The sequence below is a fragment of the Mytilus californianus genome, unplaced genomic scaffold (genome assembly GCF_021869535.1).
Source record: "Mytilus californianus isolate M0D057914Y unplaced genomic scaffold, xbMytCali1.0.p SCAF_2, whole genome shotgun sequence".
Classification (NCBI taxonomy): Eukaryota; Metazoa; Mollusca; class Bivalvia; order Mytilida; family Mytilidae; genus Mytilus; species Mytilus californianus.
The window spans coordinates 64,156,312-64,182,499 of NW_026262668.1; the positions used below are offsets into that span (position 1 = coordinate 64,156,312).

The following is a 26,188-nucleotide window of genomic DNA, read 5'->3' on the forward strand; positions in this document are numbered from 1 at the left end:
TAAGTGCGCGAACGAGCGAGAGAGTAAAAGGAACGTGAGACAAATAGACAAAACAATAAGAGATTTCTAACATTGAACAGGCACATCAACACGAAACATGGCTGAATTAATTTATTCAGTATTTAACGCTCCGCCTTTTACATAAAGTATAATTCTTTGATCTTTGAAAGTTTTCAATTTCTTCTCATCTTTTTCGCTTTTTTCATGCTTTCTAGATAGATATAAAAGAATTGTGTGGACATATGGTTCGAAAACTTTTAAAATGTATGTGTTCTTTGTTTTTTCTCGGTGAGTTTTTTTTTTTTCACATGATTTTTCATATCTTAATTACGAGAGAAATGTTATATCTTTAGTATCTAGTGTACCACTGTCATCAAGATTAACCCGTTCTCAACTATAATGATAATTTTTTTGTATTAATTTTCAGATTTTCACCCTACTTGTGTTTTAAGTAAGCAGGTTTTTAGAAGGTGGCGATGGGAAATTCTAGGAAAGAAATGAAGGGTCAACTGCGGAAGTTTGCACAATTCTTTTGATATTGATAATCATTCTCAATATTAATACGTTAAAACTATTTTTATATGGTTATCACTGTTTAAACTTCCCATAATCACATCTACTAGAATGTTATCACTGACGTGACCTTACTACCAAGCACCTACTGTAACATTTGTTTTCCTTTGTCAATGTCCGATAAGAAACATGCTTGAACATCTTCTGGTGATAAGGTTATAATAAAATTATAAATATAGCTAATATAGCTGTTTTATATGGGGGAGGAGGTCCCAATCTGCTTGCTTAACGTTCGAATAAAATGCGTGGGGTACGCGTTCAAACTGATAACCAAAAGATTTACATCAGCTACATGTATCGAAATTATATAGAACACCATGAGAACTTGGCTTCTTAAAAAAATCAAGTGTGAATAGTTTGAGTCATATTCGCCATCTGAAGCTTTCAACAGTGTTGAGTAAAGGGAAAATACAAATTTTCACATGATACGAAAAGTCTCTAAAAATTGATTCACTAACAATCCCGAGTCAGGTTGTATGATGTATATATAGTATTAAAGAAGGTATTTTTGCTTTACAAGTTTGTTCAAAAAGCATGATTATCTTGTTATACGCTTGAAGGATAGTACTTGACGTTTCACCCAACGTTGTATCCTCAATCGTACATGTCGTTTTTAGCACATAATTTCGGACCATGTTAAAATTCACCTTGTGAACCCTAGAATTTAAAAAGCACTGGACTTCCATGAAATATCCGTGAGTGAACCATGTTATCACTGTACCAGTTAAATGTGAGAAAATTGGTCTTAAAATCATTACAATATTTTTATAAATCAGAATAACTTCCATTTTTCATAATTCATTCTGCATTTTTTAGCATATCACAAAATTTATACAACTGTTGTTTTAAAATGGCACTCTGGTTGGTTATATTAAGATGTCTGATGTCACTTCATAACAAGATCTCAACGGGGAATTTACAATTGAAAAGGTTACTAGGATGTTCCGTTTCTTTAAAATTTGGCTTAAATATAAATGTGGAAAGTTCTAATTTTTAAGTTCCAAAATAAAAGACAAAGACCACTATTAATGTTAGTTTGAGTAAGATTAATTAAAAATTCTAATGGTTTTGTTTAAGAAAAATATGTATTATTTTATGTATTACTAACAAGAATATGCTGTTTAAATATCTGCAGGAATTGATGAATATACATATTAAGTTATGTAGATACATGCTGTCATGTCTTGTAAAAACAGAAAGAAAAAAAAACATAACTGGCATGGGAGAAAACCTGACTAAATGCAGGTTATCCAAGACTTCAAAAGAAAATTCTAATACACTAGACATAGTCTATATCGCTATTAAATATATAACATATTAGGTCACAAAATGGTAGCAAAGACACATTCGGTCAATAAAATCTGGTGGTGGTCTTAGCTTACATCTTACATTATGGGAAACTTCTCTCTGCTAACTGTTAAATAATAACCCAAAATAATATATTTCTTCAGTATTTTATATTTTTCCAATCAACTGCAATTGGAATTTATACACCATGGAAAAAAACAAATAATTGATAATGATTAAAATAAAGATAACATTAAAAAATGAATATGCAAAAATGTAAATGCATCAATCAAAAGCAGGTCTTTTATACATTTCAGTCACACTGGGACCTAATATTAGATCCCCCAATCACCCATTTTCTAATAGTAACATGTAAAAAAAGGTCTTCCTTAATCTCCAAGTTGTATTTCAGTCGAAAATATTGCTTTTGAATAAAGAAGTGAAACATCAATATATATCATTATTAAACACCAAAACGTGTGTCTTTCAAACGATTTTGGCCTGGAATTATTAAAGGGGCATTAGCTGTATAATTCATGTTCACCGATTTGACTCGTGACAAATTCTTGTATTTTAGTTTTAAGTTAACATACTGAAACGTATATCCAAATTACAAAAGATCCAAATGCAAAAAATAACCTAATATTAACATAAATAAAAATATAAATAGACAGTCAAGTACGAGCAATCGTATAATGACGATATTTCTAGGTCTGTTTGATTTCATGTTATAGATTAAAAATACATATATATCATCGTATTGCCTGTATCAAAATGATTTTTTGTGGTCCGGATAAGTCTACGAAATTGTTATTTCTGATGCGCCCTTGTTTCACTTTTCAATGTTCACATTCTTTTCTTTTTAATTAATGAACTATATGCTGAATACATATGCATACCATCTCCTCTGAAGGTCAAATTAAAGTTTGCATGAATACGGATTTAAATGAGGTGCAAGTCAATAATACATGTCAGCGATGTTGACTGCTAATAGCGAAATGTTATTTCAACATTCCGCTTTTATGAATGTTTGAAACCAAAAAAAAAATCATATTTCATTTTTTTGTCTAATTCGTAGTTAATGCCCCTTGAATAAATAAGTAATACATCAATTTTTGATTGGAATTATTAAAGCATGTGTATGATGTAACTATAAAAATTTAATAATAATAAAAAATAATTGCAAAAACTGATATTTAGTCTATAAAAAAAATATTTCTATTCTAAAGAAGTTATTTTGTGTAGTTTATATGGCATATCATAGAACATTGCATGGCATAAAATTACAGTTGCATACAAAATAATGAAATAACAGAGTATTCTGATTTGAGGAATTAAGTCCTCCCATTGCTATAGCTATTTCCATTTGCTTCCATATTACCATCTTTGCCATTTACAGCATTTCCGTTTGATATTTTAAAATTACGTTTATTGTCTATTGTTTCGGTGTTAGCCTCGTTTCCATCCTCTTCTTCCGTATCACTACGCGTGTCTTGCAGCTAGACGAAAAATAAAGACATATGTTGAATAATATACTGTGGTTTTGTAATCGTGGGGTTGTCCAATTTTTTAAACAAATCAACAGAAGCATGTCTTCGAATTTACTATTTAACTACAACTTATATTTACTTTTGATAGTATTTTCGTTCATAATTCTGATTTAAGACTATAAATGACATTTGAATAAGATTTAAAGCAAATAGAGAAGAAAATGAGAAAAAAAAATGAATGGTACTTTTCAAAATGTATGAATGTGGTTCATTTACACGGTATTACAACTTTCATACTGCTCTACGCGGTTTTTTTTAATTAAGTATGTATCTCTCATGCAAAGCTCTGTTTCCTTGTCCGGGTCACCGGGCTTTACTTTCGTTTCGCTTTGGTTTTACAAACTCTTCAACGTTTGTAAGATAATTGGAAATTTCAAATAGTTTGGCCTCCAACATCACTGAAGTCGAGTGAAGAGACCTTAAATTCCCGACTGGTGCAGTAAAACTGGTACAGTTAGTTTTATTACCTTTCCTTTTGTGAATTTTGTTGCTGCTGACTTCAAAATAATTATCGTCCACATGATATGGAGTATTTGTAAAACTACCAATAAAGATTTTAAAACTTGTCCAATGGTACTTCTATCATGCATTTGTATATATGGCCGACTATCATTAGCATAAGCTGGAAGGTCTATATATATAGAATATAATACTCTGCAAACAAGAAGTATAACAAATTATTAGTTCAATTTGATTCAACAACGGACCACAATTTACAGATAGTAATATAAAGAGACATGTTATTTGTTTGTTATGTTCGTTTGATGTCATTGATACGCCCAACATCTCCTTTTATCCCAATTCAATCCAATAACAACCAAAGGACTAGACAGTATGCATCTAACAACAGGTCACCATTGTGCCTTCAACAATGGACAAATACCTTTTAAGAAAGCGTAATTTATAAACGATTCCTTGTTAGGCAAATAAGAAACTTAGAAGATGAAATCAAGTCAAACATTCACATGTTAAAGCCAATCACATTATTAGAAAATAAAATATAACAGGAAGAAAACGATTACATTAACGACACATTTAGTATATGGCATTATTAAAAAAAATTAAATGGAGAGTGTGTCCATGGGACACACATGATGCCCCCGCTTGCATATTACGCTATAGAGAGGCATAACTCGAGAACGGTGAACGTGAAATCACCAAAATTCGATTTTTTTATCTGAGTTTTGTGGTAATGTAGCATTGTGTATAATTTTCATAACATTTGGTTGAGACAAACTAAAGTTAAAGAACGGAAACGCATATATAAAGGGGCATAACTCCAGAACGGTAGAAGTGACGCCACCCAAATACGAACTTGATCTGTTTTGATGCAATAAGCATTATTTAAGTTTCATAACATTTGGTTGAAGCAAATTAAAGTTAGAGAACGGAAACCAATTTTAGAACGTACGTTCGTACGGACGGACAAGGGTAACACTTAATGGCCCCTGTGGTGACGGCGTGACGACGGGGGCATACAAATGTGAGAGAAACAGCAAAGCAATGCCACAAACTGCATAACAACCAATTGTAATTGACTTATCTTTCAAATCTATTACAATACTTTAATCAACACACGAACAAAATATCAAGAGACGAGAAATATTGTCTTGAGACGAACGTACTGACGGACAGACGTACAGACGGACAAAAGGGTAACACTTAATGCCCCCTCCGCTGCGGTGGGGGCATAAAAATAAACATTGACAGAACATGCCATTAGTGTTATAGCCTACGAATGTTTTTACATCTGACATCAATGCTATCATCACCAATATTTCGATTTACATTCCAAAAATTAGTAAAAAGTGATAGTCTAGTTAATCAGATTTTTTGTCACCTCTTTAGTGACTCTTGTATTTTTAATCGAGTCTCGTTCATATTTTAATTTAGGTTTATTATTATAACAAACTTTACGCCATTTGCATTTGTTCTAATGTTGTACTGTACTGTCCCAGGCTAGAGGGTTGAGAGCTCACATACATGTTATACACCGGTACATGTTTATGTGCCTGTCAAGTCAGAGACTGTAGTACGGTGTTTGCTGTTGGTTCATGTCTGTCATATTTGTTTTTCGTAAATTGTATTGAATTTGTATAAATTAGGCTGTTAGTTTCTGTCGTTTGAATTGTTTCACAATTTTCATGCTGGGGCCTTATATAGCTGACTATACAGTATGGATTTGTTCATTGTTGAAGGCCCTACAGTGACCTGTAATTGATTTTATCTTCGTCATTTTAGCTCTGGTGGATAGTTGTGTCATTGGCAATCATACCATGATATATATCTCCTTATTTTAACATTGTATGAGGAAATTTTATACATTTGGAATTTGTATGTGGGACAATTATACAAAATATGATTTGCTTTATCTTTGAAATGGGCGGAAATTTGACGGTGAACTCACTAGTCTTTGTAGGTAAAATCTTTTTTTAACAAATGGTCAAATTATTAATACATAAGTTATATAAATTGGTACACTATTCACTAAATAACCTAAATATATGACTAACTCTTAGTAATCTACTTACACATATGGATAAACCATAAGTCTTGTTACTATCCACATAGGAAGAAATATTGCAAAAACAATGTCTGCCATTGTTTGTTTCTTAATATAAACAGCTATTTTTGCCAACTGAAAAATATGCAAATTTAATCAAACATGCAAAAAAAAAATCATTACTTGTTTTGCTATATAATTTTCGTTTATGAGATAACATATATTTACAAAAGTGAATAGTTTTTCAATGGGAACAAATGGTGCCCATATCATTGAAAATGTGTTCCCTTTAATCTTACATGTATGACTCCCATTTCAAGTTAACCTTCATAAAGAACCCACGTAACGTCATGGACTTGCATTTTAAACGACAGCTATTTAGACCCGTGACACATTCTCTCCAAAGAATCAAGATTATTTTAATCTAACAATGGCACTTATCCACCTGAATTTAGACAGATAACATAAAATGGTCGTTGTCTTGTCTTTAAACCTTATATAGGTTTGACAAGTGGTTCAGGGCCTGCTTACCCTTCCGGAGCACCTAAGATCGCCCCCAGTTTCGTGTTGCTTAGACTGAAGTTTTCTATGTTGTGTTTTGTATACTATTATTTGTCGTTTGATTGTTATTCGTCATGGCATCGTCTGTTTGTTTTCGACTTGTGAGTTTGAATATCTCTTTGGTATCTTTCGCTTCTCTCTGACATTAGAATTCCTTATTGTTATCTTTATTTAATATTTGTAACAGGTGTGTCATCATATTCTTTCCTTTAGTTAGCACAAGGTCGTGCCTTTCTGTTACGTGCATGCATGCCGTTGTTGTACTCCCAAGATTAAAGACCGATATGAAACTTAAAATTTTAGGACGGCATTACACAGGTCGTTGTCTCTGAAAATAAACCTATATACGCGGTTTTTTAAGGTATAAAGGTATTTTTTGGATTGACTGTGCGGCATTATCAGCAGGTTAAGCATAACACGGCATTATTTCTATATCAGTAGGTTTACCGTGCACATAGGGTGCCTATTTCTTTATCTGCAGGTTTAGAAATTTTGAGTTTTTCCTTTGGTACCTGTGATAATTCTAGATACGTTATTTTTAGTATTACTGCTTTACTAGTACTTATAAAAAATAAAGGATTTTGAGCTTGCCTTCAGTAACTGCAAGCATTCATTGATATGGTATTATTTGAAAAAAAACTATTGTTTTTAGTTCTTTTTGTTTGCATGTTTGTTGCATTACTTATCGAAAAGGACAAAATCGGGGTGGGATGCTTAGCGAACCGAAGGTAATTTGACCCCGCTGTGTCCATGCGTAATAAGTCCCACGTCAGGAGCCTCGTCAAAGTGCGTCTGTTAATGTTTTTTTCGGGGATTTAGTGTTGATGATTGGTCTTTTAAAATCTGTGAAATTTATTCACGACTTTCCTAGATTGAGAATGTGCGATTAAGAGTTTGAAATATTCTATACACACTAGTTTATTGTAGAAGACCGTCTCTTAACCGCTAGATGTCTTTCTCTGTTTTTGTGTCGTTGAGTTTATATCTTATTGACGTATACCCCATATCTCGTTGCATTCTTATTATCCGAGGCAGATCTGAAAATAAAACCTAGACTACTTTAAACGTAAGTTACCTTATTTTGAAAGAAAGCAGTTGGAAAGAGCTTGACTCACCAGGTCAGTACTAAGCACAAAAAGATTAAAGACTGAAAGCAAGTTCAAAGCCCAAATTCAACAAGCTTCCCAGCCTAAAATCAATCCGTGTATATAGTTCAAATACATGTGAAATAAGGCAGATTGTACTATGAACGACGCCCATCAATATGACCTATCTGATTTATTCACATTACTCATTTATTCCAGTACACCTCCAACGGATTTTGTGTAAATAAGTCATTATATGTCTAAGAAAAGCATGACATTGTGCAATACCAAAATATTATTATCCATAAGTGTTAATAACTTAATAGCAGTTAAGTCCTCTTTTTCAAGTTATGTCTTGCTAAAAAGATTAAACAACGAATGAATTGAACACTAATAAATAGAACTTGTTGGAACAATTTGAACTTTTTCCATTCAAACTATATATACAATTATCGTATTTGTATTAACTAGAAAAATTGTTAAGACAACCGCCTCCTGTGCATTTGTAAGCAATACATGTTTATCGGACGTATATAAATATTATTATTTTTGTTATCTTTTAGTGGACAAAATCCCTTTTAAACGATACAGTACTTACAGCTAAAAAATAATCCACTTGATCGTGTATTACTAATACTAATGTTCCGATGCGTACACAATTTATAGACCAAGATAATATCATTAATGCTACTGTTACGCTGTGATGAACTAAAAATTCCATAAAATCCTATAAAAGAAAAAAATGTTGAAATCCTAAAAAAAAATAAGAACCGAGATACATATACATTAATAACTTTTAAAGTGATTGAACTATTCCTCAGTAACACATTCAGAATGTTTACTGCCGTCCTTGGTGGGACTATTCCCGATTGAAATTTGTCATAAGCCTGATCTACAGACACTTGTCTCTGGAAAAAAATAACTAGGTATTTTTTTTCAGAGGCAAGTGCCTATTCTCTGATCAAGATCCTGTGATTCGTGAATGGAAAGTCAAATTTTATCGTAAAAAACATTTATATAATCACGACAACAATCGGATATTGTTCAAGAAGCGTCCCGATTCAGCCGTTTCCAGCCGAATTTGTTCCGATTATCCCGTTCTCAATCCGAATTGTATCTTTCGCATGGTAAAAAACGACCGACTCTGTCCCGACAGCGTCCAAATTCTTCCGACTGGATCCGGCTGGATCCAACTGGATCTGGCTGGATCAGAAAGATCTAGGACTTAATCGGCAAGAAACTCCAATGAAAAACTTCTCTGGATCATGCCCGTTCCAGAGGACACCGTCCAGACAACACAGAACATTGTTATGATTTTGATCCGATACAGCAGAATATGTCATGACATAGTCACGATTGTAATCCGACTAGACAAAATCGGCTGAATTCCCTGAATGTTACGGGACGCACCGAACTGTCGGGAGTACTTGGCATACCTTTCCGGACCATTCACGACTACGTTCAGATAATGACAAGACAATCCAGATCATTAAGTCCGTCAGTTATGCCGTATGCTGCTCCTATTAAAAAGTCCAGGTCATTGAGGAGAGTGTATTCAACAACTGCATGATGTGTACATATATAAATTTATGGGTTTTTTATTATTTTTGTGATGTATTATGCAATGTGTTATTTTATTAATTTTCATGTCAGATAAATTCCGTAGTATACATTTAATTACCGTTACTTTCAGTGTGTTGTGATTTTGTTTAACCTCAAGTAAATATTCTAGAACCAAGTCCTTTTTAACGTTTCTGCAAAATCTATTTATTTAGTGTTCCTTTAATTGTTATCATTTATAAAATTATATTTTTCGTATTTGATACCAGTGGTTTAGATAATCTTTAAACTTCCTCTCTTGAAACAAAGATATTTTCTATGGAATGATGGAGAAACTATACCAGCAGCAGCAAACCATACCTTTCTTTTGTGGTCAGTAAATATCATATATAGGTACGACATATAGAATCCAAGCTCTATCAAATAATACCAATAAACATCGTCAGTTACTGCCTAGAAATAAGATAAATGGATTCGTAAAATATTTATTATTAAAAAAAAAAGGTAAACATTTGTCATGTGAATCTTATAGTGTTATATGTCCACTTTTGATAATAATGGAGATAGCTATATATTTGAGATCCAAGGGCTATGGTATATCTCCCTGTACAACTATAATACGTGGTTTCTACACTCTACGAGTTTTTATCAGTACTACACTGTTTGAACACTCATATTTGATTATAATGGTTTATTCATCTAGTTTGTTTTGAGAAAACACATTTTTATAGTGTTGTATCTCCACTATTTCTCATGTATTTTTGCTGTTAAATAATTGTTATCAAAATTATCTTAGTAGTACTATGACTAAATGGTATGCATGGTTTAAACTCAATCTATGAGCAATTCTTAGCATATTCAGCAGTACAGAATTGGGAATATTATATTACACAGTTAAAAATCCATGGTCTATCTCCAATGGAAATATAGGGATACATTTCTAAAACAACATTGTTTGTAGTGAAATGTTCTATCTCCCAAAAAGGGGATGATTTGTTTATCTAAGTTGCTTGTCTATTAAAAAAAACAATCGAACAAAGAGTTTCTCTTCATGTACAGTAAATTCGATTCCTACAAAACTTTTTATGTCTCAGTAAAATATTTATGGCATTGTGTTCTTATTTTTACCATTATCATCAAATGTAAAATACATCATTATCACACGACGATTTGTTTAAAGATACCTGTGATATAAAGATTTAAAGCCATTTACTTTCAAAACGACTGTTATTGTTTCACATTTTTCATGTTTTAGCCTTTTATAGCCGACAATACGATATGGAACTTATCTAACTGCCGAATGAGGTATGGTTGCCTACAATTGCTTACATCCACTTTGGTGGCTACACGTGGGTGGATAGTTGTCTAATTAACAATCATACCACATCTCCTTATGTTTATGTTAAAACTATTCTTGGGTTCGTGCTTGTTTTCGTGGAATATTCTTCTCTACATAAAAAATCTCACTTTTTTAAAATTTGAAGTGCACTGAATAATCATATATCATGCAAAGAGAGCTTTATAAGCTTATATTTATTATTCTATATTATGATAAATGTCAAGGCCAACCGGACAATAACAACCCCTTAAAGGAGGTTCTGGATGGGGTCCTTTATTTCTATATTCTTTAAATGTTTAGGCTATTTTCTCTATTCTTTATTTATTTTGTCCATTAATCTGTATTCTTTAATTATTTTGCCCATTATTCTCTATCTTATATCTTAGCAACAATTTATTCTGTGTTCTTTATATTATGAGGTCTATTTTTCAATATTCTTTATCTTGCGGGTCCTTTATTCTGTATTTTTGGCCATTATTCTCTATTCTTCAAACCCCATCCAGACCCTATAAGAGAAACTACAGTGACAATTATTTCATATATGAAAGTATTTTACCTGTGCAGGCCATCCTATCCAGCAATCCATTGAACTTGTAAACCATGGTTTCTGTTATAAAAAATAATAGATTGTTAAAAAGCACTTAACAAGAGAACAAAATAAGCATTTTGAGAGTATTGCATGGCAATACTTAGTCCCCTACCGGTTAAGAATTCAATGTACTGGAACAAAATGCTAACTTAATCTATAACTTGTCATGGTGTAAAGTATATAACAAATATCAAGTCAATATCTTCAAGCATGACGAAAAAAAGTGTGGAAAACTGATTATTTGAGTGAATTTTCTAAAGTCCAAGGACCATAACTCTGCACAACATCATCAGACCGGAACAAAATTCGAACTTGATCTGTAACTTGTCATGATAAAACTATATACCAATTATTAAATCAATATCTTCAAGCATGACAAAAAAAGTGTGGAAAACTGATTATTTGAGTGAATTTTCTAAGTCCAAGGACCATAACTCTGCACAAAATCATCAGACTGGAACAAAATTCGAACTTGATCTGTAACTTGTCATGATAAAACTATATACTAAATATTAAATCAATATCTTCAAGCATGACAAAAAAAAGTGCGGAAAACTGATTATTTGAGTGAATTTTCTAAGTCCAAGGACCATAACTCTGCACAAAATCATCAGACCGGAACATAATTCGATCTTGATTTGTAACTTCTCATGATAAAACTATATACCAAAATTCAAATCAATAACTACAAACACGAAGAAAAAAAGTGTGGAAAACTGATTTGACGGACTGACGGATGGAAAGACAGACAGGACAGACGGACGGACGGAGTGCAAACCTAAAGTCCCCTTTGACTTCCTCGGTAGGTGACTAATAAGGGTACATAGCAGCGTTTTGGTTGTGTGTCGGTTGGTTGTTGTCTTGATTATAAACATTAAAACCCCACATCTCCTTTTATCATATCAAAGTCACACACATAATCTTTTTAAATTAGATCTGTGATTGTGGCGGTAGACAGATTAAAAGTCAAATCAGTTGAAGCATGGAAGATAAAGTTATACAATACTTTCATGGTTGACTGAGCAATATTCATCAAATATTTTCCTCCTTTAAAATATTGATGAAAGAATCTGTAATAAAAGCTGAACGTATAAAAGTAACATCTTAAGACATTTGATTTTTATTAGAAATGTAAAAATCAGACAAAAATATCACGTAATGTTGTAACGTAGATATTAGATCATTTATGCAAACATGTAATTTATGCTGCCAAAATGTACATGTAATTTTATGCTACATATCAGATTTTCAATGTAAGGAAGATGCATTTTATATTGCTAATTTACATTTTGTAGATAGTGCATATAATTCTGAAGATAGTCTCTAATAACAGATTGAAGAGTTACATATAACCAAAAACGACTTACAAATAAAAGCCAAAATCTATCCAAGATCAACCTTGACTGAGAGAGTTGAAATCTTAGTTTCTTAATAATTTATAAACGGACAATTTAAAAAAGATAAGTTATAAATCATGTCTGAACCGTAGTACTGACTACTGAGATGATCATGATACCATCGAGACTTAAAAATTGTGTAGTCCACAGGCAGTGGTATCGACCCATTGCTGTGAAAATAACAACAATACTTTGTAAATTTCATGCATTCGAAATGCTTTTCTAGATTTATCTTCATCGAGAACGATCAAAGCAGAATATTTGAAAGCCAATTTCAAATAAGATGTTTTCTTTTTTTTATCTTGTTGTGTCATTGCACCATAAAGACAAGCTGATACTAGATCATTTATGGAAATTTTATAAAAAAAAACATATTATCTACAAATGATCTAGTACATGATCAGCTTGTCTTTTATCGATTACTAAGACCTGAAGTAAAGTGATCGAATGAAGTATAATGTTAATATAATCTTATTCAGAAATCTTGCAATACTTACGTCCCACAAGACATAAAGTCCATACCATGATAACAAAGCATAAAAAATAAACGACCACCTGAAAAAAAAATGTCATTCCAAGTTGATTATTATTATATGTGGCAATACATTAACTATTTTTGAATCGATTCAATGTTATTTAGAATTGAATGTTTTGAGGGGTAGATGATCGTCTTACGTAGAACCATATTATGGTAGAACTATAGGCATTATTTCATATGTATTTGTACTATTTCACTGGTTACTGTTTCGAGTCAAATTCACATCAGCCGTTTGACCGTATTAATAGACTTGTACTCTGTCACATTCGACATATGCCTGCCCAAAGCCCGGAGCCAGTAATTCAGGGTTTTGTTGTTGCTTGCTGTCTGTCAAAAAAATAATTTGTTTTCCGTATATTGTTTTGTCATAATCATGCGTTTTCTTTTGTCTGGCTATTTCGGTATGGGTTTTGTTCCTTGTTGAAGGCTGTATATTAACCTACATTTTGATAAAGTCCACACCATTTGTACTCTACTGGTTACTTGTCTATTTTACAACCACATCCCCTTGTTTTGTATTGTAATACTTGCCACCTTTTTACCTCCACCCAAGGGCGAGAGAGGCAGCTGGAGGTGTGACATGCGAGTTATTTTCATTTTCATCATTTACTGTCTTTGAATGCATCTTTTTCGTACTTTTCACGCAAATAAATACTTTACTTTACAAGTACAAAATTGAATAATTTAAAATATATATTTCAATTTTTAATAATAAACCTTTATACCCAGCATCACTTAGTCTTTTTAAATCAGAGGCCTGGTTTTCTTTACGTCTTTTTCTGAACCAAACCTGTACTTGTCTTTCCGTCATACCAGTTTTCTTACATAAAATCTGTTGACATAAAAATACAAAATCATTTCTTTAATCATCACTTGAGAATATTTACAGAAGCATAAGCTGTCAATTTGAAAAAAAAGTTAAATCTATCCTGCATATTCCGAGCTTGAAGTGGCAAATACTATTTTACCGTTAAATATATGTTATGTATGTCACTATTTCACAGAAACATACTTTTTACTTTTCTTTATTTTAGAAATATCGTATAGACATTTAATTGTGGAAGACCTTAAATTGTCATCTACATTTATGTGTGTGTGTGTGTTCGTTCGCATTTCGTTGGTCTATTGTCTCATAAACGTATACCCCATACCTACATTTAGTCCATAAAGTCGACTAGGGACGAATAATCTCTTCTGTTTTTCTTTGGTCTAATGAATATGTTATAATAGTCCGTTCAGAAAATGAAAGCCGTGTCTAGTAAAATTAAAAACTAATTTCTTTCAAAGAAATCTGAAGAAATTCTCTCTGTTAAATTAACTTACCAAAATTACGTCATCTTTAGGAGACTTGTTTATTATATATTCTGATTCTAACACTGGTTGACGAATATAATGTTGCTTTACGACTGTTTCACTAACTCCAAAGTAAGCTCCAAACGGCAACACGATAAACCTGTCAGTGATTATTATTAATTTTACTATTAATAATAGATTATTATAATAATAGTACTCATAATTATTAGAACTATTTCTATTAATATAATGATTGTTATTTTATTTAAATCAATAAAAGAATAAATGTCATACAATCCTGTTTAATCCGTTTAAAAAAGAGAAATGTTTAATTTTATTTTTCAAATTTTCCAATCTTCAGTTTTGATGTCTAACACCAAAGAAAATACGAGGAATCATGAAAAGTGATAAACATGAACAAGGACCATTATATAATGTATGAGGGTCTGTATGGGGTCCTTCATTTCTGTATTCTTTATTTTTTAAGGCCATTTTTCTCTATTCTATATACTTTATGCCCATTATTCTCTATTCTATATATTTTAGCACCTCATTATTCTCTATTGTTTCGGTCATTTTGTCTATTCTATATTTTTTTTGCCCATTATTCTCTATTCTATAAACCCCCATCCACACCCTCATGTATATACTCCATGAATTCAGTAAAATACACTAGTTCCGTTACTTAATCAGGCATCTATAGTTATTCCGTCAATAAGAGGGGTTAACAGATAAAATAAGATATTTATTAGAGTAAAATCCAAATAATCGGATTGCTACTAAATACATGAAATAAAGCAAATAAACAATACACATACGTATTATCTACAAAAAAATATATAAATAAAAAGAAGTCTTTTTTCTTAATCATTTGATGACAGTTGCCAATTTTCTCTATCATATGACATTTTTTTTAATAACTTATTGGCCGTCAAGGTTTCCAATCTTTGCAAAATGCATAGAATCTGACAGGAACTTTAAAAAATAGAAGTCTTAGATATATTATTTTCGTTGAACGAAAGAGTAGCAAGTTACCGAATTAAAATAAAATTTCAGGCGCGGATTCAGCCGGGGCGCACTCGGCGCCATCCCCCGATAAAAAGTAATTTATAGTTAAAATCACTGCCAATTTTTTGTCGAAATATGGTCTTCTAACTCCCAATCATCAAGAACATCCCTCCTAACATCAAATCCTAGATCCGCACATGAATTTTACTGTGTTGTTATATTCAATAAATTAGTTCAGCATTTTGATATTGTAATCCTTTCATTTTTATATAAAAATCAAGTATCATATTTATATATAATTATATAGTCACCTGTCAAACAATTTTCGTAGTACAAACATAGAAATCGCCATGGCAAAGGACGGAAGTATTATGTCAGAGAGAATTGGAACATAGCTTCCGGTTGGTAGTTCTGCTTCATCCTCTGGTCGCATTATGCTTGGTTGCAACCAGTTTATCTGTTTGTTCAATGTTTCGAACATCTTTTTCTTTATTTTCACTTATCTACAATACGAAAATGCATTCTTTAATTAGTCAATTAATATAAAATGACATTTAAATGTAAACAGTATGCATGAGTTGTATAAATAATTCAATATGATTGATAGATTGATTGATTATTTGGTGTTTAACGCCACTTTTAGCACCTTTTTGCCAGTTTTCATTGGTGGAAAATGCTGGAGTGTTCGGAGAGAACCGCCGACCTTCAACAGGACAACTGGCAATATTAGTCAATTAATATTCGAGTCGAACTCATAACATCAGTGTTGACAGGCTAGGGATAGTAGATGAACTACTTAGACCACTCGGCCGCCGAGGCCCCTGAGGTACATTATGAATGTGCATCTTGATAACTTTGAAACAGAAACCGTACAACTTTATATACATTAAAACAAAGAAGCTATGTCAAATATATATTTTTGTATAATATAGGTGTCTTTGTCGTACCTTTGGATGTCGGCTGCTGAGCAGAAATGTTTTTACTGTTGTTTTTAGTGTCTGTTAATGGGAGTTTTTTTTGTGAATCCTCCGCGTCTAATAAATCGACGTTAAATTATTATATATTCTTTCAATAGTTCGTCAAAATCTACAACTTTCGTTAAAATGTGACCACTTGTGCACACCTTACGTGTTTGATAACATTTTGTGATAATTTATTATATAATACCTGATGTTTTTCATTGAATAAAACTTCAAACAATATTGTATTTATATGCAAAATTATTCAATAGTAATGCCCTGATACAATGGTTGAAAAAAAAATTTCCGCATATCTTTCCTTTGTCACTGTGTCTCCGTTGATAGCTCAAATGATCTACTACATATTAAAATACCACAAAATCTAAATAAGTCGAATTTTGTCATTCAGGAATTTCGTGTTGATCTTTACATGTCTCTGCTTCAATTATTTTCATCTCTTTAATATCGACGATCAAGAGCTTTGCATATTGTATAGGCACGATTCTATTGTCGAAGATCTCTTTTTGACCTCTAGATGTGTCTCAAGTTTTTGTGTTTGTGGGTAGCTGTCTAATTGAAGTATAATCAACACTTCAGGCTAGGTTCTTCTTGACAACATCTTTGTATGTTTTACAATAAAGTTTAACGACAGGTTGTAGGCACTCCTATAGGCACCAATTGCGCCCCTTTAATAGCAGACTTGTTCCTGTATTGTTATGAATCAGACTACATTTAGTTGATTAATTTAAAAACACTTACCGTTACCTTGATGACATTTTTGCTTTAAATAATTAAGAATTTTCTAATTTTACAGCGAAAATTTTCCAAGGGAACTAACTTCAAATATATCTAATACAGTCGGCAATAATTGCCCTTTTCTAGATTTGAATATTCCAGTTTCACACGGAAAACTATATACAAGAATATAAGACATTTTTTTTTTGGTGCTTCGTACCGATCTATTGAATTAAAACATTTGCAACTGATTTTTATAGTTTGTTCATGTTGCGCAGTTACACCACTGTCCCAGGTTAGAGGTAGGGTTGAGCGCTCACAAACATGTTTAACACCGCGACATTCTTTATGTGCCTGTCCCAAGTCAGGAGCCTGTAGTTCAATGGTTTTCATTGTTTCATGTTTGTCATATTTGTTTTTTTTCGTATTGATATGAATTAGGCCGTTAGTTTTCTAGTTTGATTTGTTTCACATTTTTCATGTCGGGGCCTTTTATAGCTGAATAACGGTATGGGTTTTTTTCATTGTTGAAGGTCGTACGGTGACCTATAATTGCTAACATCCACGTCATTTGAACTCTGGTGGATAGTTGTCTCATTGCCAATCATATCACGTCTCCTTATTTTTATATGGACTTACAAGAAAGTGGTAATTTTTCAGAACAACAGATTTGTCTCTCTATTTTTATATAGACTTTCTGGGTAATGATCTGGATTTCCTTTCTTTAAACTGGAAGCTAAAATTAGAATAAAATTTCGATGTAAAGAACGTTATCTTGTCACGCTTGTGTAAAAACTAAAATCAGCATCAGTTAACGTAGACGGAAAATTGTTATAACCCCCCTCCCCCCCAGTATTGGTTATAAAAGATTAATATTATATATTCAAAATTTACAAGGCATCTGGTATTTATTTAAACAAGGACCATAACTCATTGTAAAATTAAAAAAAAATGTAATTTATGGGTAATATTACAGCCATTTTTTTTCAAAATTCAAAATATGGTCCTTTAACTCCTTATTCGCAGAAGGGGCCTATCATCAAATCATGGAACCGTGCATGTGTTGTGTGTATGTGTTAATACTCATTCTGAATTTATCATCTGAATTTGCAGTTTCTGTCATTTTCAATCCTTTACAGACATTTTTCTAATTAGCTGTATAGTTGTTATACAGTGTTTCAAAATGCGAACGTTTATTATACATTACACTAACTGAATGCTAACAGAGAATAAAGCAATCGTTATTAAAATACTGGTCGTGTTGAATTAACCCACGAGATTGTTGCTCAAGCCAACGCTTCCGATATCTTGCAGTTGGGACTTAAGGTGGTACCCAACACCGTGACTAATATTAATTTGGCTCGTTTAATTTTCATAAAATTTTGACAAAATGTTTACTTTGACCCTTTGACAAAAATATAAAAATTTCAAAAAATTTGAACCTACCACTTTATCAGAAAAATTTCATTGGTTTATAGCAGTTTGACAAACACTAATTTTGATCATTGAGAAGCATAATATTTCCTTAACAATACAACGTAATTAAAACGTTTAGCTGATTTTTACAGAGTTATCTCCCTGTAGTGTTAGGTACCACCTTAATTAATAAACGCTATTTTTTGGCCAAATTAAATTGTTTCATATACAAAAGTTTATAAAGAACAACGCAGCTAGAGATCGCTGATGTCAAGAAAACCCTTAGTTTACTAATATGAATGCAGTATCCCGAGAGATAATGCGTTATGTATAAACGAATAAATATTAACAAAGCAATGTCTGCATTGACCTACCTTATTTATGTGCGATTTCCGCGTTATCAAGTGGTGGCGTATTAAAAATGTAATGGTCAGGCCTTGAACCTTTTAGTCAGACTAATTCATCAACATAACATGTATAATATCCACAAACACACAGGAAATAATAGGTTCTACAGGGACTTTCTAACAAAACAGGAAACACTTAAAAACCCGATACAACATGTACAAGATATACACGAATAGAATATACGAATATTATCATCTCTTAGATTGTATTATATGTATAATATCACACCATCCATATATTATCTGGTCGTTGTAAAGTGCAGATATCCCTCTCGTTTTAAAAAATAACTATATAGATTAATTTAGTTGGTAAGACTCTAGTAATAGTTTGTCTTACGCTCAAAGGTGAACGTTAGAAGAACTTGATTGATTGATGGTTGTTTGCTTTACTCCAGTGGCAAATATTACATGCATGTTTAGAACAAGAACAAAATACAATAATTAGATTTCCGCAAGGTAGGGTCGACAATACGGCGAAAGGCGAGAAATCTGGACTGTCCTTGGGAAATTAAGGTATGTTGGATTGGGACAGATATTTTGCCTTAAAACAGGCCAACTATGTACCCCTTAGAGAGTTGTTGTTAAGAATTTTTATGTGCAGAGAGCCTGGTCATCTCACTAATAAGGCATCGGATTTAACGTTCCTATTATGACCTGTAGTGACTGCAAATTTTTACAAAGTATACGCCCCACTCTTTGCAAGGGTCTTACTGACGGTCGCTATAAGACCAATATGACCATATTTATATACCCCAATCAATTGATAGAAGTTGAATAAACTCTTTTTAGAAAGAACAAACAATAAAATATCACTTTTGTGACTATATCGTTAGGGGTAGCCAGAAGAAGATCAAATGACATAAGTTGAATAGACTCTATTTCGAAGAAAAACAAAACAAAACAATAAAATATCATTTTTGTAATGTGTGTGTTTTTAAAATGTAGATGTTATAGTCGATAAATTTTGAACGGTAACATATAATACGTAATAAACTTACATGTAACAAGTCTCTTCTAGGGTGACACCCGGATTTGGTACTCATAATACTTGGGATGTGATTAAAAGATCTAACGATTTGTGTCCGGAAATCAAAATTAAGCATTAAGTTAGATACTTTTGGCACAGGCACTTGTCTCAGAATTTTATTCCCCTTTATACCTTAATATAACACGTGTTATATTAAGGTATATAGGAAATTTTTTTTAGAGACAAGTGCCTGTGACTTTTGGTTAATAATGTCCTTCGTATACATTTTAGGGGTAAACAAATGAATGCAGTCATTACAATTCCTTTTTTGGATCTTTTTTACGAGGGCGCTGGATCGTTACGAGTAACGAAACTACGAAACTGTACACCATTAATGAATTATACATACGCCTAAAAAGTGTACACATCACCAATATAAAAAAAGGAAACACGCCTATAAAGTGTACACAACACCAATACAAAAAAGGAAACAATATATATAAGTATCTATAAATATTTCGGATAACAGATATCCTTCATCAGTATGCTAATGATGATGTAAAATGAATCATATCAATCTATTTTGATTTATCTAAAACAATCTTCAACCAGAGACATATACAAATTAAAAAGTATAATTCTAATATTTCAAAGTTGACGCAGGTTAATTATCTACAACAGAGACTGCATAGATGTATCACAAAAGAAAGATAATGTGCAATATGAGCTGGTACAATTCTAAAATTTCACAGGAAACGATAGTTCAGTAATTACATCAGAGTCATACAGTCATATATATATATATATATGTCGTTTTGCAGATACACCCTACTTATTTCAAATTTATTTCTTTACTCCTTTTGAATCGCAGTTTAATGCAAAGATTAATGAAATGCAAATAATATAAACACAACGTGCTAAATATATCAAAATACATTTAAACGATTTATTCTTGATGATTTTTTTTTTTAAATAAACCAATAAAACTTTTCCATCCCATCATGCTCAACCCTCTCTTTCTATATCAAACATCAATAGCGATCAATATCGTTTTCGAATTTCTCATGGTTATCATCAAACCAATAATATTTATGATTAACGGGACAATTTTTCCTTTCAATTGTTAATTTCCCTTTCCTTGGTGGTCATGTTTCATTTTCTCCTTCTCACTTAGTTTGATATGCACGTGTTTGCAGCACGTGGCGTCTATGATTTCTATAAATATTAGCGTAAGTTTTTCTATAAAAATTTTAAAGGAAGGATAGTATTATAAGTGGTCAATACTAAATTTTATCTCAAATATAGAGATTTAATGTGGAAGTATGATTCCACTAGCAGGAATTAAAAAAAAATGAATTCCCATCTAGCTTTTTACGGTTTTACTATCCACATTTAGATAACAAGTTTAAGAATTGTCTTTAAAATATTCTCTTTAGCTCAATATGCTCATTAATAAAGATTATAACCATATATATTGTTTTTGTATCACATCAGATATTTTGGGGGATACACCGTCAATTTGGATTGCTTTGGGAAATGAGGGCATATGTGATTGGGACGGATATTTTGCCTTGCAACAGGGCAACTATGGACCCCTCAGAGAGTTGTTGTTAAGACTTTTAACATGCAGAGATCCTGGTCATCTCTCTACAGTAGGCATCGGATTTAACGTCCCCATTCTGAACTATAGTGATTGCGAATGTACACAAAGAAGACGCCCCACTCTTGGCAAGGGTCTTACTGACGGTCTGTAGAAGACAAACATGACCATATTGCTATACCCCAGTCACCAATGGGGTAGTCAGAAGAAGATCAATTGACAGAAGTTGAATAGACTCTTTTTTGAATGAACAAACAATAAAATAATCTACCCCGTGTGACTACGTCAATCAGGGTAGCCAGAATATCAAATGACACAAGTGGAATACACTCTTTTTTGAAAGAACTAACATTAAAATATCATTTTTGTAATGTTTAAAAATGTAGTAGTCATAGTCGATAAATTTTGAAGGGTAACATACCACTTATGTAATGAACCTACATGCCACAATCCTTCAAGGGTGACACCCAGATTTGATACTCGTGATAATTGAATGTGATTGATAGATCAAACGATATGTGTCCGGACATAGATTTTAATCACTTGGGGATATTAACATAAACAAAATTGTTTCTCAAATATAGAGATTTAATGTGAAATTATGATTCCATCAGCAGAAAATTAAAAAAAAACTTTTTATGGTTATAACTTCCCAAACCAGATCATACCTTTTGAAATTTTAATATAATGATGAATGTTGTTATTTGCTTTTGCGATTCTATAAATGAACCAATATATAATGACGTGGAACGTTTATATTTTAATTGATTTGACCAGCTTATTCTTAGTTTATCTCCCCAAGGATGACTGGGGAATAGAAATATGGTCACTACATATTCTTCCGACCGGCAGTAAAACCCTTGCCAAAGTGGGGCGTCCGTTTGGCTGTGTGGGATGTATCAAGTACGCAGCCACGTCCGGTCAGAATTGCAGTGGCAGTCGAAATTTTCCCGACCTTACCCCGGACGGCCTCAATTACAACAACTACCTATTGTATTTATTTTTAATTTGTTCTCATCCTAAACATGCATGAAATATTTGCCACTGGACGTTAAGCAATCAACAATCAATCAATCAATCTTAGTTTATCCTTTAAAAACGAATATGTAGTAAGCCAACGAAATTAAAATTGGTCTCATCAATTTCCCGCGGTAAGTAGACCAATGCTGAAACTATCAAAAGTACTTTTTATACTGTTACGGAGATTAATAATCATTAAATGTGTTAGAGATCAATTCACAAAATCATAGTTATTGAATGCAGATATCCATTGATTTCCTGAAATACATTCTGTTTTAGGTTTTCTTGAATAAATAAAAAAAGTATTCTGATATTTACATACCGAGGTATTCGCTTATCGTAATGGGAAAGGGGGTAATTTCAAACCTTTGCGGTAAGACATCCAGTATATCCCACTCTTTTCATATATCTTGAATAACAAAAATACATACCCTTTCATATATATTTTACAAAAATACACCTATAGCTATTATGATAATGCTATTTCATAGAGAGATAAATAGATTTGACAAATATTTGATGCATTCACGACTGCAGTTTGCAGTTTAAATCCCATATATGAAAAATATCGAAATCTGATTAGATACTTATGATTTAGATACAACCATATTACATCCTAAATTCCTTACCTTATCATATATTATCTATTTTGAAATAGTGACAGATTTCAGCGGTTCAACTCTACAACTCTTTCATCTCTACTTTGCTATAATAAAGTGTAGAGCTGGGGCTCGGGTTTTTTAGGAGAGGGGGGGGGGGGGGGGGGGGGGGGGTGCTTCCATCTTTTTTTGGTAGGGGTAAAAAGCTGAGAGATTGAGAACCCTACTCTTTTCATATATTTTGAATAACACTAGGAATAACACAAATACATTCTCGATTATCATATATTTTTTGTCAAAAGAAAAAAAACAAATGAAAGCTATCATACGTACCCTTTTAAAGGAGAGATAAATAAATTTAACAAACATCTGATGCATTTAGTTTCGATCACATCGAAGAAAATCAACATCTGATTAGTTTAAGATATTTATGATTCAATCATCAACCGTGTCACATTTCTCATCTTAATTACTCGACATTATCAAATCAAATCAAATCAAATCAAATCAAATATTTTATTGTCGTATAAACTTTACAGTTTGTGACTAACATGTATTAACACAATAAACAAATATACATACATATTATCATATATCATGAAGCTTTGAAATTGCTCTATTCCAGCAGCTCATCCCTACAACTCATTACAGATCATTACAGAGCGGGGGTAAGAAGACCTGCTGCGGAGGTTTTGTGCTGTACCCACGTGGCTCTACCCCCATTAATTTATTAGTGACTAAAACATGTACAAATTAAGCTACCACCCCAATAACAGAACCCTAAGCTTATTAATGTAGCCAAAATCAACCAAACATTTACTTTTTACAGTCAAGTATCTGCACAACACGCCTATATTTGTCATCTATATATAAATAACTATTTACAACACTTAATGTATGACACATGTTACTTATTCACATCATGTAAAAATCCTGTAAAAACGCATTGAAAATCAATGGCTACATATAAACAGATAAAGCAAAATATGCACTTACAAGAAGAAAATATGAATACATCCATCACAGTTACGGTCCCACAGTAATTATTTTTGTACTAAAGTTACTCTTCGTATCAAGTCATCATGTGATCCCTTAGGAGATGGACAGCGATATTTGTGGATACCTGGGAATGTGTGACATAGAAAGAACCTTGTGTGTGTGATGTAGCATGTGAAATAAACAAGAGTGATAATGTGTAGGTATTGATTGCTTGATGTACACTGTCAGTGCTTTGGAGCTGTAAAATGTAGTTTAGGACAATAGAAAAACAGGAGCAGAACAATTTTGCGATGTCATGCCTCAAACAGTAATATCAAGTATGGATTGTTAACTATCTGATCAATCAATGATATTAATTAGTATAATTCTACTACTTGTTACTGTACCGATGTGAATGTATAAATTATTCATTTTATGCTTAAAAGTAGTCTTATGTGTGGTTTTTATTTCCATACAAACTTACAATTTTATTTGATTATCAAAATTTGATCCGGGTGATAGGAGATATTGATGATATTTTTTTCCTATACAATCAAGCTCATTGTCAAACCAAGGGAGTTACCGACCAACAAAATACATTACAGCCTAAGTAAGAGACAAAATATATGAAACAACGACATGTGCTTTCAATAGCACCTATTTAATCATGTGTCCAATAAACGGCATAATTTTAAGACTATTAAAACGATGGTGTGTAATATATATATATATAAAGTGAACTCCATACTAGGCTTAAACTTCACCAGTGACGCTCGAATAAAAAAAGTTAAAAGGCCAAATTAAATACGAAGTTGACTCGTGAAAAGAATTGAGGCATGTCATTGAAAAGGAAATCCTAGTCATGAAGCATCATATAACTTGATGTCTCTAGGGATGTATTATATGAGCCTGACTATCATAAATATATACAAAGTATTGAAATTAAACTGAAACTAACGAGAAAAAAATCATTACCCTATATGGATAGAATTCCGACTTATTTGACATTCAATTACATACTAATGAGAATATTCATTTACATTTATTTGATCTTATACACTGTGTGTACATGATATTTCACCCGATAACAGCTTCAAGGTAAATACTTCTACACATTATCTATGTAAAGTATGTTACACACTACACATACTATGGTAAGAAGGACCAGAGACTCGGTTTTTTATCTGTCAAACCTTATTAGTACATTTAAGCGCCGTCGAATCAAACACTGGTGACATAAATTTATCGCCAGAAGTTTAAAATAAACGTCAATTTCAGTAGGCTTAACGTTGTTTCTGAGGAAAAATAACCTTCATATAGTCGTGGGTTGGTCAATGGGTCGAGGGCAAAAGTTTTGGAAGCTAAATAAATGGATCGTTCACTTTTTCACCGTCAAATTCAAAAGAGCATGATTTAAACAGAACAACCAATATCCATGAGCCAAAATTGCTAAAAATCAACTTTGCTTGCATTTATTTGTATTTGTATTATATGTTACATAAGTGATATGAACTTATCTTTGAACCAAATTATACTATGTATACAAGCATCTAGGTAATATGCATTACGTTCCTTATGACCAAAATGCCTTGGGTTTTCTTAGTCAAAGTGAGACTAATTAATATAAAATTTCCGTTTCTACTTGTGACTTGAAATTGAAACACAGATTATTATTATATATGTTTCTTTAATAGCTGCACCATAAAATAAAGTTGTTGTGAGGTTTATTTTCTGGAAAGTTATCCAAACAGTTAACAAAACTTAGCAAAATATGCCAAAGACTTATATATTAATCATAAAATCTACAGACCTGAACACGTGGTTGCTTTGTTTTCATTACATATACAAACGATTCTGTTCATTGCTGAAGATCAAAGTGTATGTACAGATATAAAGACATTGTGTTCGCTATAATCCATAATATAATAAAACGTAAATAAGACTCAATTGATGAACTTTATACATAGACCTCGTTATCAATCAATATAGTGTGTCATCACACGATAAAAACGTCTGTTGTTCTCACTTGAAATGAAGAAGCAAATTAACACTTTCTGTATAAATTTTCTCCACTATATATACTTGTGTAGTATCAATAAAAGTACTGACTCAGTACATTAAATTAAGCTTTCAGCCAGTTGTAGATCCGCCCCCTGAGAACAGCTAAACTGCCGTTGATTGAACATGACATAGCCTACCAATATACTAATTTATATTAACCTGA

The 26,188-nt window shown here is 32.2% G+C and overlaps 1 protein-coding gene across 4 annotated transcripts; it reads right to left on the reverse strand.

Annotated features, from left to right (window-relative positions):
• Positions 1-2,011: 2,011 nt before the first annotated feature.
• Positions 2,012-25,921, reverse strand: LOC127730227 (ceramide synthase 5-like). 4 transcript variants are annotated; one of them, XM_052238516.1, is made up of 12 exons: positions 25,775-25,921; positions 17,617-17,713; positions 15,595-15,786; positions 14,306-14,435; positions 13,708-13,814; positions 12,942-12,999; positions 11,015-11,065; positions 9,480-9,572; positions 8,158-8,286; positions 5,942-6,048; positions 3,878-4,064; positions 2,012-3,359 (listed from the first exon to the last, which is right to left on the reverse strand). In XM_052238516.1, the coding sequence occupies exons 3-12, from the start codon at positions 15,762-15,764 to the stop codon at positions 3,195-3,197; spliced, it is 1,197 nt and encodes a 398-aa protein (XP_052094476.1). In that variant the 5' UTR covers positions 15,765-15,786; positions 17,617-17,713; positions 25,775-25,921; the 3' UTR covers positions 2,012-3,194. The 4 variants fall into 4 exon arrangements, with proteins under 4 accessions (XP_052094476.1, XP_052094477.1, XP_052094475.1 ...); XM_052238517.1 differs by lacking the exon at positions 25,775-25,921 and adding an exon at positions 23,983-24,467; XM_052238515.1 differs by lacking the exon at positions 25,775-25,921 and adding an exon at positions 18,768-19,143.
• Between the last annotated feature and the right edge of the window lie 267 nt (positions 25,922-26,188).

What these genes read in the sequence shown, in the direction of transcription:
- LOC127730227 (XM_052238516.1), bottom strand. Translation starts at nt 15,764, where the DNA reads ATGTTCGAAACATTGAACAAACAGATAAACTGGTTGCAACCAAGCATA. An exon ending in TTACTGACCACAAAAGAAAG is followed by an intron (nt 8,287 to 9,479) that starts GTATGGTTTGCT and finishes TTTCTTTTATAG; the next exon opens with GATTTTATGGAATTTTTAGT. An exon ending in CTTATGGTTTATCCATATGT is followed by an intron (nt 4,065 to 5,941) that starts GTAAGTAGATTA and finishes TCTTGTTTGCAG; the next exon opens with AGTATTATATTCTATATATA.